Source organism: Convolutriloba macropyga, chromosome 14 (assembly GCF_964194025.1).
Source record: "Convolutriloba macropyga chromosome 14, txConMacr16.3, whole genome shotgun sequence".
In the NCBI taxonomy this organism is placed as follows: domain Eukaryota; kingdom Metazoa; phylum Xenacoelomorpha; order Acoela; family Convolutidae; genus Convolutriloba; species Convolutriloba macropyga.
Genome location: NC_134481.1, coordinates 19,726,248 through 19,738,967, shown reverse-complemented (window position 1 = coordinate 19,738,967; position 12,720 = coordinate 19,726,248). Strand labels below are relative to the sequence as shown.

At 35.6% G+C, this 12,720-nt stretch overlaps 2 protein-coding genes across 2 annotated transcripts in view; one reads left to right on the top strand and one right to left on the bottom strand.

Moving 5' to 3' along the window:
- The window catches only part of LOC142353024 (uncharacterized), a 65,116-nt gene extending 62,449 nt beyond the window's left edge, over positions 1-2,667 (top strand). The window contains exon 8 of the mRNA XM_075405214.1: positions 2,319-2,667. Within this exon, the coding sequence (XP_075261329.1) occupies positions 2,319-2,541 (223 nt within the window). The 3' untranslated portion in view covers positions 2,542-2,667. The remainder of the gene's footprint in view (positions 1-2,318) is intronic.
- Positions 2,668-5,171: 2,504 nt separating this feature from the next.
- LOC142353481 (muscarinic acetylcholine receptor M2-like) overlaps positions 5,172-12,720 on the bottom strand; it is a 44,085-nt gene continuing 36,536 nt past the window's right edge. Inside the window, exon 2 of the mRNA XM_075405737.1 lies at positions 5,172-6,573. Within this exon, the coding sequence (XP_075261852.1) occupies positions 5,267-6,573 (1,307 nt within the window). The 3' untranslated portion in view covers positions 5,172-5,266. The remainder of the gene's footprint in view (positions 6,574-12,720) is intronic.

Here is a 12,720-nt window from a genome sequence, read left to right as displayed (position 1 = left end):
TTTTGTTTTTTAGTCGACAATTTATAGTCATTTGGACCTATAAAAATTCACATTTTAAAAATGTACAGTAAGTTATTCAACTTTGCAATTTTTTTCTTTTTTAGTCATTTTCTAGATTACAATCAGCAGAAAACAGGTCACATCGGGTTTCTAATACATTGATTTTTAATAGCTACTGCTCTGATTCAGGTTTCCATCATTCAGGTTTCTTTTACGCTCCTGTCAGATTAATGACAGTTCTGGTGTAACTAGTCTCCTTAGCTACTACTTGTATATCGTATCATCGATTTTGAAGAAAGACATAATTGAATATATCTAAAGTTTTTAGTGCAATAATCATTTTTTCACGCCTATAAAACAATTTTTTGTCAAAAGTAAGTATTTTGTTCTTGATTGTCTTCTTTTTGTTCATTTTGTAGACGTGTGATATATTCTAATTAAAGGCAGATAATTAATTTTTTTTGAAGAAAAACTACATTCGGTGATTTCAGTTGCTATCTAAGTTTTGATGCCTTTGAAAGTAATTGTTTTAGAAAAAAAAGATGAATGTTTTTTTGAACTTCTCTTTGTTCTTTTTTTTGAAAAAATGTTACCCAGTGTCACTATCCAGCGGTTACATATCTCTCTATTGGTTTTCAGGGAAGGCGCAGTTTACAATATCCTAATCTTTGCGGATTATTATTATGGTTTGAAAAGCTTCGAGGCAGTTTTGTGAAATTTAACGGAATTTTAAGTTTTCGTCTGAATTTTCAATTATAATTGTACACGTACGACATATTCTGGAATCTGACTGGTCTCAACTTCTTTTTAATAAGGTTGGAATGAAAAAAGATTATTGAAATATTTCAATTGATATCTAAATATTTTCATTGAATTACTTGCTTTCGAGAAGGCAAACGTTTTTTTTAACTTCATTTTTGTTCTTTTTTTTCTGTTTGTTGCCGAGTCTCATCAAAGACTGGTCCCATTTTCTCTAGCAAAAAAGCTAGTTGTTTTGGTTTTAATTGAAGCTATTTTGGCTTGGTTGTTATTTATTTTTTGTTCCAAAAAAATAGACTGAGTTTTGGATGTAAATCCTTCGTCGACCACTATGACAAGTTTCGACGACCACTAATGCCGCATTGTTTTCTTTAATAAGTGATTTGAGTTAGAGGCAATTTTTTCCATTCTTGCACCAATTATTGTTCAATATGTGAAAATTTTTGAAAGTTTTCTACCTCTTCCTCCTTTGGTCAACAATTAAGCCAAACTTGTGGATATGCGGGGTCGGAATTTTGTAGCCGGTCTTTGTTCTGAGCCTTTTTATTTACTAATCATTCAATTTTTATGGCCAACCCTTATCGAGAAACGATTGAAATTAAGTCATTAATTTTGAGCATAGGAAGTTCTTTATGCTTTCAAGAGTCTACCATTCAAACGTTTACTCCCACTTACCATTTTAGAGCAAAGCTTGTGTTTTCAGATTCATAGGTTTTTTCCGCCATTTTATTAGAACCATTTCTGATGAGTTTCAATTTTTCTAAAATTAAGTAGCAACAATTGCTGATTTTTCGCCTTTGTTTAATATCCACATTGTTCAGCACTCTGTTTTCAATCTTTTTGACGAGAAAATTAGCGATTAAAGAATTACTCGAATGGTTTTAAAGCTGAAAACAGCAGCAAAAAATTAGTGATTGATAATTTGAGAATTGATGCTGCCTTTAGACTAATATGCAGTTCGTGGTGCATTCTGCAACGTACACTCATTCGCGCCCACTTGCTTGACTTTGTCAAAATAAACATTTTCTCATTTTGTAACATTGGTAAGGAAAACTGCCTTTTTACTATGTGTTGCGACTGGGAGAACAAAGTATTTGTTGTTCTCGTGAAGTTTTTTTTATTCAAATAGAAAAATTTTAGTTAATTCCATAGAAAATTTCACAAAATCCTTTTTATGAATTTCGTGCATACATTTGTGTTATCTTATGTGGAAATAGAAATGTTCAACAAAAAAGATGACGCCCAAAGGTTGATGACATGATATGCAAGCGTTGAATCACAAAATTCGATGGAATAGAGTGTTTTATAATTATACTCTATAAGTGCGCATTTACGAAACCTATTTTTGTTCTCGCGCGCTAAAATATGGCCACCTGTAATTGATATTTTTACAGCCTCATACGTTGGAATATTTGTTAATTTCTAAGTCCAATTATATCTTACTCGGCAATGCAAACATTTAATACTGCAAAATCCCAAATGTTTGCCCCCACAGACTTAAAAACGTGAAATTTTTTCACAGGAGTGGCGCGCTGGATCCAATGTTTGATTTCTTTTAGACTTTGGGCTGTGACAGTTTGGGCAATCGTGACAGTCGTCTCAAGCGCTCTGCTCATGATCGAGAGAGGATACAACACACTGATGAAGGCATGGAACCAGGCCAAGCCTAAACCAAAGCCCAAATCTGACACTGAGGCACTGGTAGGAGCCAATCAGCAAGTTCCGGGCGCTGCGAATGCTAGTGCCGATTCAGCAAAGCAATTTGAAGCTGCAAAAGCGTGAACAGGCTGAAACCCCCACGTTGCGTATTTACAAAAATGTATATTTTTCTCCATAATAAAAAATGTCAGTTTCCGTTATTTAAGTGTGCAATTCATGTGTTAGTCAAATTAAAGGTTCATTTTCTAATTACTTTCCGCACCTTTTATTTATCTATTCCTACATAAAGCAGCTCAATCACGTTGCAGCGTTGTTGATTTTCAGAAGAACAAGCAAAGAATCAAACATAGCTGGCAGATTGCCAGAAAATAGCCGCAATTGATTCGTAGATCGGCAGTCTAAAAAAACAGTAAAAAAGACAGACCAAAAAATTTCGTCTTTTCATTGAAGGATGATGTTATATTTGATTAAAAATCTGTATGTTATTGCTGCATCTATTAGCTGATCTCAAATAACCTTCATTTAGAGTGACACACACCCATCTGACCTTATCTCTTTGAATTAAAGTAAATAAAAGTCAATTTCAAATTGAGGAAGTCATTTTTGAGAGTGAGGTAAGTCAAGTGTGACCAAAAATTTAATCACGCGCATGAACAAAAAAACTCGCTCCACTAAGAGCGAAAAATGACGTCACACATGCAATTCAGTTGAAATTGCATGAACGAATGAACAAAAAGTGGCTGTGACGTCATATGGTCGTAACAAAAATCATGACGACGAAATAAAAAAAACATAGCCGGAAGAATTCCGGAAGCGACTCGAAGCATCAAAAAATTCACAGAAAACCCTAATTGCAGCTGAAACCAAAACCTTTTATATTAAATCATTAACTCATTACCTCCTCAGGTCTGATCTCACAATTGGTGAAATTTAACCCACTGTCACCATGAGAGACAAAATGCAACAAAATTTAATATTAGTGAAAACGTTTGGTAACGTTAAAAAAGTCCAAAATAATGAGGATGGTCAAATTACGGACCGGCTGAAAAAACCGACAGTGCTATCAATTGTCCTCAAATAATTCATGATTCTTTTATCAAAAACATCGCGAAAGTAAACGTTAGAAAACAATTTTAGAAACTAGGCTGAATTTTTTTAAAAAAGAATGGTCAAATTTAAAAATCAAAAAACCACCACAATTAGATCTCTAATCACTACAATTAAGACAAAAACAACATATACATCTTCCTTTATGTATATATTCTAGAAAAAATGATTTCTTACTGAATCAAAAAATAAATTAATCATAGAAAAGACAAGCAAAAGAATAATAATCAAAGGCCAAAAATCGTTTTAAAGTAATACCAAGGCCCAAAGAAAAATGCAATAAATAGTAAAAAGTGGAAAATTTGGAAAAGGTTTTCTAGCAAACTCTCAGTACTGGCTTAAGTTGAATGAAAACATTTGCAAACCAAAGAAACGAGAAAAATCTAAGAAAAAGCTGAAATGATTCAAATTTTAACAACTGAAAAAATCAATATAACGAATATAAATGAAGGTGCTAGGACAAAGCCAGAATGATACAAACAAGAATGTGATAAATATGGACACAATGTAAGGAAAACCGTAACAAAAAGACTAATTCTTGATTTTTGAAAGTTAGAAAAGTTATTGTTTGTTACAAAAAATCAAGAAAAGCGAATACATTTCATTGTTCAGCGTTCGAGACGTTGAAAAGACAACGAGACAAAAGTCCATCCCCTGAACATAACACAAAAAAAAGAAAAAGCAGAATTCAAACAAATAAAATATTAAAACATTTTGCAGAATAAAATGTTCAATAAATTTTTGAGACTGCATTTATGAAAAAAAAGTAACTGTTTTTCAAAAACTTAAAGCCAAAAAAATGAATGCCAAAAACAGATTTTTATTGAAGTCTCCCATATTGCACAAAAAGACTATTTCTAGTAATTAAATTCAAATTACAAAAAAAAGAAAAATTGGGAAAAAACTACCAAAATCGGATTAGCATATGTACAATTTTATAAACACAAAATTACATCCAGGTAGAAAGAGGCGTTGAGTATATGAATTGTCAAAGGAAAGTTGCTACGTTAACTGATTTTTGACAAAAACACAGCTGAAAGATCCAAAATTGAAGAAATTACTAGAAAAAAAGTCAAAAACTAACTAAAAAATCAAGAAATATGTGCCAATTTTGAACTTCAAACGCATTTTCAGGCTCTCCAAAAAACTGTGGTATTAATTTCCGAGGTTTACAATTCAATACAGCATCGAATAAAAATGATTACTACAAAAAACCAAATTAAAAGCAAAAAAACTGGGCCACTTAAACGAAAAAACGGCTAAAAACGGATATCTATATGTGCCATTCAGTCAAAAACTACTTTTCAAAGTCAAAAAGTCATTCACTAAACGCAGCGCATGATCAAAAAACTTCTCTCGCTCAGAAAAAATTAGTTCACAAGGCAATTTCGCTCACTTTCGCTTTTAGGTCAATACATCGCCTGAACGAATAGTACTTCCGGTAAAAAAAAAAACCTTAAGAAAACCAATACTCCTCTTCGAGTCGTAAAAACCAAGAGAAGGCCAATAATAGCCTCAGCTATCGCTGTGCGGCTATTAATTAATACAAAAAAAACTGCCAATGAAACTTGAAATATCCTCTATGGAGTTCAGTCGAGCCTTCGGCAGCTTGATATTCACACCTAATGTAACTAACACAAAACCCGAATTGAGCAAAAATTTAATTATCAAAATATTTGTGTACTAGGCAAAAATAATACTCCAAAGCGGAATTTGTTTGAGTCAATATTATTCATCTAGTCTAGACCTTGGTAGTGGCATAAAATGGGCTCGGAATCTTGTATTTGGTTTTGAGACAACAGAACGGGAAATCATTGAACCTCAGAATTCTTTTAAACGCATCTCTGAATGCTTTATTTGCACATGTATACACAATCGGGTTGACTAAACAGCTGATGTAACAGAACCCGTAAACCATCTCAACCAACTGGGCAGAAATCAGTTCTGATCCAAAAGAATGAATCAGTGCAACTACACTGTAGGGACTCCAGCAGATTACGAATGACGTCATGATAGACGTCAGAATTCGCATTGATGTCTTCTGTTCAGTCATGTTTTCCATTAGCTGTAACGGAAGCCGCAAGATAGCTTCACTTACTCGTTTGATTCGCAGCCGGGCGTCCTGAAATGAAGGACTTGATGGGGTTTCCGCCGTTTTTGGAACATCACCTGGACATGCCGAGGAGTGTCGTCGGAAAGGGTGCACATCAGTTGACGGGACTCCCAGTGAAATTGATCCGGTTTTGAATTTGGGCGCCAACTTTACCGCTTTCGGGTCGTCCGGCCAGTGTCTATTATTTTTCAACTGATTGCTATCTCTTCGCTTCTGACATGGCGCCATTTGGTTGCTTGACACGCTGACAATTAGGTTTGATTCAGTCATCTTGAAGTACATATCTTTCGAGGATCGTTTAGTGTACTTTTTTGACAAGTACTCTTCTGATTGGCTACTTCGCACATCTGCAAGTGGTAGTTGATTCCGTTCTTCAGCAGGGGCATCGACGTCAACGTTATTATTATTGTTTGATGCGTCACCGCCGAATTCCAATTGGCTACTTGACTGGTTTTGTCGCGACGCGGGATGCGACCCCGAATGGTCCAAACGAATATTTGGAGTCGCTTGCTGGCTCCTGTTGCTTCTCCTGCTCCAAAAAAACTTGGTAACTTTGTAAATCTTTATATAGAGTACACTCAGGACCACCAAGACTACCCAGAAGTTCACTGAAGTGACGGCGAAAACCCAGAAAAAGTTGGAGCGGAAATGAACTTGGCATTTTTCAATTCGGCCATTTTTGGAAAGGTCAAAGATGTTAAATTGCTGGATGATAAAGATGAGAGGTACGTATAACAACGTGGGAATGATCCATATGAAAGATATATAAACTGCTACCCATTGTTTGCTCATGTTTGTTCGGTAATGGAACGGGTGAGCAACCGACCAATAACGGTCGATGCCAATGGCAAGTATTGAAAAACATGTGGCGTTGCAGTTGATGTAATCCACAGTCAGCCAAATATTGCAAAGTGTCTCTCCAGCTAGCCATGTGCCTGAAACATGTTCAGAAAATTGGTATATGACGCCAAAACAAAAACCATCAATTAATTCGACTTTTAAAAACTGTCTGTTAAAAGAAAACCCATCCACTAAAATGGTATTTGGCCGATTCGGGGCGGGGGAGGAGGGGTCGGCGGACATTCAACACCTATATACATACATAAATTCCAATTACTCAAAAGATCACGAAAAAATGGTCAATCAAGAAAAGCCCCTCCCTTATAGGGTATGCGGTCAACTCGAGGGCGGCAAATCGACTCATATATGCATATATAAATTCTGACAGTAGTCAAAGGTTAAATCATCATAAATAAAGATAGCTTCAGTACGAAAAAGAAAGGGTGCCCAATATTAATTTCAATCGAGATCCGAATAATTTATAAGGTGATTTAAATATGAAAGTAGAAGTATGAAATCAAGAAAGAGAAATGTGAAATGATTTCGTTTCTTCACTATTGCATTGCTTTTGCAGAATTTTCGGTCAGGAAAGCGCTTCGGCACCTGCTGCATAAAACAGCTTCGGAGTAGTGTAAAGATTTTAGTATCTATATAATCAAACTTTTTATATGACAACATTTTACTTTAAACGTCGGATATAGTCCGTGGCATGAAGTTGAGACGCTAGCGAACATTTCAAAGGTCAAATTTAAACGAAACATTCAGGTATCGGCATATTTATTTCATATGCTTGCCTAGAGTTTGTAGAACGTTTGATTCATTTTTAATTTTATGGGAGCAAGAAAACAGAGCAGAATGGGTGCACAGCCCACTGAGAAAATGTGACAGCGCCGAATGCTTAAATTTGATTGGCCGAACAATCTGTTTCGTTAATTTGGTGTACATTAGATTAATTTACACCAAAAACAAATGGCGAATTAGGCAGTTGTCGTCGTTTTATTTAGTGAGCGTCCTCTAACTGACGAAACACGCCATAGATTGACAGGTTTTTCCCATAATAGCCACCTTTAAAAATATAGCAGCTCAATTTGCTACTTTCAGTTATTGATTGGAGGCTAAACGCTATATAACACTAACCTGATGGGTATATGTTAATTATCATCTTGTGATAATAAAAGATATTATCCGTTTGTTCCCTGCCCCCGAACACACCCCCCCCCCCCCCCAAGATACACAGCACGTGCCATACATAGTTACATAAAATCATTATAAAAAATACGGCACGAGGGTTCCAAATAATATGACCCACTAAACACACCCCTGAATTGAATTAAAAACAATTTAAATCAGGTCTGTTTATTGCGCCAATACTACTTGCAACAATTTGTTATTGTTGTTGAGAATTTACAGCCACAGCTGCGGGGACACTCCCTGTCGTCATGGTTAGACAAATGTCCTGTTGTTTGCAGCTGTTGCAATCACGTAGGATTTGCCACGTGCAGCTATTATATTCAAAAAACCTTTCATTACGTGCAAAATGAGATTCTTTAACCCAATTTCCTCGCCTGTGTCTGAGTCAGCCTGGCGTCAATATGAGTTTTTCATGATATATCGTAGGATAGATACACATTCTCCTCGTCGGAGGAGAATTTATAGAGCCGAAAACAAGACTACAAAAGACTGACAGTAACGTAAGAGCGAACTTCTACGTAAGAGCGAAATGCCTGCAAGACGCACTCACACTACAAATACATTACAAACAACAATCAGCGACAATAATAAGTTGTTCCTTTTTTTGTTCATCAAAAAGTTGCTCTACTTTCAAACTCTCATAGCTCATGGGTGTTTATTTTGCAAATTCTTCCAGAAAAATCATTTGTGAGCCAAAAACCTTGCTGGATATAAACGGACAAATAGGCCGAAAAACGCCAACTGTCAGAAAAAATTGATAGAGGGTTACCAAGCAGGGTTTCTGATGGCCGACAAATTGTTTGTCCAATAGTTTTGACAGGAATTCAAGGGAACCCAAACAATCCAGAAAAGAATATATAAAAAAGAGTTTCAGTTTTTAATAAAAACAATATATCATCTCTGTTTGTGCCTAAAGAGCTTAAGAATCTTATGTTGTTGTTTTTTGCTTAGTAATTACAGCAAGCAGGTGGCATAAACCCTCCAATAGTTTCAAAATAAGAAGTAACAAACATTTGTCGCATGCATCTAATTCAAGGATTTCCCTTGATAATGCTGTTTCAGGGCTCCAGAAGTTTTGATATCATCGTAGCTGCCATTTCTGCTTGAAATACAAGCTCAGAAGAAAATTCGCTTCTTAATTTCTCAGTTTTAGTAATCAATAAAAAAAACACGCAACACTTCCATAGCCTGGAGGCCTGTGTTGGATTTCGATATTGTCATGTTCTTCGTCCGGAGAGAGCTTCAAAGGTGACAAAAGGTCTGTCAAGTGCAAGAAAATCGGTAGACGAAAGATTTAGCGGGTGGATTTGTTGGATCCAGCTCAATTTTTTTGGCCTCAAACCCAACTTAGCAATTTGCTTCGAAACCTTTCTGAAAATTGCATATCAGAGCAACGGATTTGGACACATGGAGTCCCATAGAGACCTATGGGCATGATAATAGACTTGCACAGGCAGAGTTCGACAAACGACTCCGTTTGATAAGCGAAGTTGTGTCTCAACGAATATAAGAGATAAATGATCGGATCTTTTCCGTTTGTGCCCCCCCCCCCCCCCCAGCTTAGTGGGCGCATATTATTTGCACCCCCCAGACGCACGTGCAATATTTTTACATAATGATTTACTATCTAATGGCACGTGCTCTGTAACTGGGGGGCGCATAACGTACGTAATGATCTCTTTGAGGAAAGATCGCTGTTAAGGAACAATTTTAATTGTCTCTCACGAGCACACCTTTGTCTTTCATAACTTCGCATTCGTCCAGCAGAGTGCCATTAAGCAATGATTGATGTTAATTTCCTCTAAAGACTAGCTTGGTGCACTTCTCTGGAGAAAGACTCATTTTATTGTTAATGAACTTGTTTTTAATTGCCACGATGTCTTGTTGGAACTGATAATGTGCCTTGTTGATAGTGAAAATCTTCGGATCTTTTCCGTTTGTGCCCCCCCCCCCAGTACGTTATGCTCCCCCAGTGACAGAGCACGTGTCATTACATAGTAAATCATTATGTAAAAATATTGCACGTGCGTCTGGGGGTTGCAAATAATATGCACCCACTAAGCTGGGGGGGCACAAACGGAAAAGATCTAAATCTTCAAACCATCTGCATATATGCATGGATCACTGAACTTTAGATCTTCTCTTAGTCATTCATAAAAAAATGCAGAACAGTACAAGACCATATAGCTATCCTCGTGCAAAACCTCTGGAATTTTACAGATTTTCCAAACGGTAGTTACCGATACAAACAAAATGTTCTTGATTTTTAGTTTAGTCGTAGAGCACTCAAAGAACAGATCCACTGAAGTTCAGATTGTTTTTTGAGCAGTAAATTCGGGATTACTAGATTAAAAATCTTCGAATGTCACAATTTTGGAATGAGGATATATCTAAGCCCTCGTAAGCGTCTTTCAGAAGCTTCAGCATGTTCGAAATCATCGTGCGCTGCCAATCGAAACCATTTTGGAATGTGGTCTTGTGATCAACAAAGAGCGGCACACGTACATGAATTTTTCAAAAATTTTTTCTGTCTGTGTTCAGCGTGGAAGTTCCTCGGTTATTCTGCACTCTTTTTTGTCCCCATTTTAAAAAATGGTGATACCGAAGCAATTGTATGTTCATTTTGTGATTTATTAAAATTTTTGAAAATGTTTTTCTGATATTGGTTCATATCCTTAAAAATTATTGTCTCATGAAGCAGTTGCCTTGATTTGTTCTTTTCACCGAGAAAGTATAAGAAATGCGAAAGTTCGTTCGCAGAAGGACTTTATGAGTGAGTTTTCCTTCTTAATTTTTTCCCTTCTGTTAAAATAGCTTACAGTGAATAATTTCTTTCAATTCTTATTTTCTGTGTATTTGTGTAATTTCTTGAAGTACCTAATTGTTTAGATGCAAAATGCACCATGGTTCTGGAAGCGTCTTTTTCGTCTGTTTAGCTTCACTTTTTAATATTATTCTTTGTTTATAAAAGAACTATATGAGAAAAAACTAACTATATGAGAAAAAAAGAACTATATGAGAAAAAAACGTCAAATTTAAGAAACATGGACCACTAGAGCATTTTTAAAGGACTTCGGAGCGAGATTTCTTGATCAAAATTAGAACGCAACACAAACTCCGCTCGAGAATATCTGACAAACAATTTAAAAAAACTTACATTGAAGTATTAGTTTTGACTTTTGAAATTCAAAAATTTTTCTGGTACATGTTAATTCGAAATTTTGTCAACCCCAACAAGTAAAAAATAAAAACAGATAGATAGGAATGAAAGTAAAAATCCCTTTTCAGGAATAGAAAGCAATATACCCGGGATTTTCAAAAACTCCGTAAGAAAAATTCAATTGATTATAGTGTAATAAATGTAAATAAAAGGTTGTAAATGTGATTTTAATTGTAAATAGTTTCAAAAATTCGATGTTATTTTAATTCATTTCTTAGAATTAGAGTCAAAGACAAGTTTATATACTTTGTGATGTCATTTAATTTTTAAACCTGAAGATGAACGCAATGATCGAAAACGTACGTTTTTCAATCAATTGAAGTTTTAATTGACAATTACTTCTTCTCTACATCCCTTAACTTTGATAGTTTCATCTTTAACGGGCCTCAGAAAAGGCGAGAGAAAGCAAAATTTAGTAATTTTCTGAATTGTTACAGACAGGATGGTTCAAATTTTAGCAGCCAGCTCACTCTATCACGCGTTAAAGAGCGTTCAATACAATGAAAAGAAGGAACTCCTGACAAAAATAACAACAGTGCCTGGACTTTCTTTCAACCCCAATATAAAGAACCGGTTGAAAATTGCACAGAATCTTCTGGTCAGAAGCCGATTGAGCACAAGGACCGACATTGTTGTGTGGCATGATCTAATTAACAACAGCATCTCAAGCCACAAATCGATTTACTACAGACCAAGTAGTGTACAAGAGCTAACAAACTACTTGACCACGAATAACAACAAGTTTAAGGCACTGGTACACTGTCAGCGCACCGGAACCCCTGATATTTTCAAATTTTCAAACTAATCGCGAATTCAAAAATATAAGAAAGATTTAGCAATGCTAATTTATATGAACAGACAATAGTTTATGAAGCTGGATAATTTTTACTAGACATAGAAGCAAACACGCTAGTCAAATAGAAGAACAAATTATGATTACCAAAATTGACCCCAAAATAAATAAGTACTTTTTAGTCATTTTAGTGCACTACAAAACAAGAACATTTTCAAGGTAATGATAAGCAGTTATGCGCAAATGAAAATCATCACAATGGTTATCAAGTTAGTAATGTTGAAAACTGTCATAGGATCAATCAAAGGTAAAATACGTCCCAAAACCTTGACATTTTGCAATAAAACTTCTCTAAATACGCTCTTTTTGTTCGAATTATGAGTTTGAAAACTTAAGTCACAAATTTTAAGAAAAGTTCTCTACAATATTCTGTGACGTAGAGTCAATTTCGAATCACAGTCGTGAAAGTTTGCATAGTCCCGCAGAGTCAAAATATGTAGGCGCTTTATCGAATTATTTACTGGCAGTTAACTCCATATCTCTACCTAATTCTAGTCACAGCCGATTTATCTTCCGATTTAACAGCTGCTCATATTTTCCCCGCCTAACCCCGGGAGCTAGGTGGATTTTTGGGCATCCGAGGAAGCAAATAATATTTGAAGGGGTTATCGACTTATCAAAAGTGCTTGACCGACAAAATGAAATGAAACCACCATCATTGACAATTAAATTTGAAACGATAATGCTCGCCCCATGAAAAGACAAAAACTCAAATTTAGCTAAATTGCTGGGCCCTATATTTATGTTTAATCTGATAATCACAATTATACATCTTCGTAGACCTTTATTAGTTGCCATCTACACCTGGATAGCAAGAATAGGTTGCGACTTGAGATTGAGCCATCACAGTTATATACTAACGCGGTCATATCTTTTTAGCTTGTCTAGCATGCTGCTGAAAAAAGGAATCAAAATCTTGCTAGATTCTTTCAAAAATTTTCAAAAGAATTGGAATAACTACGCATTATCTTGTAAGGT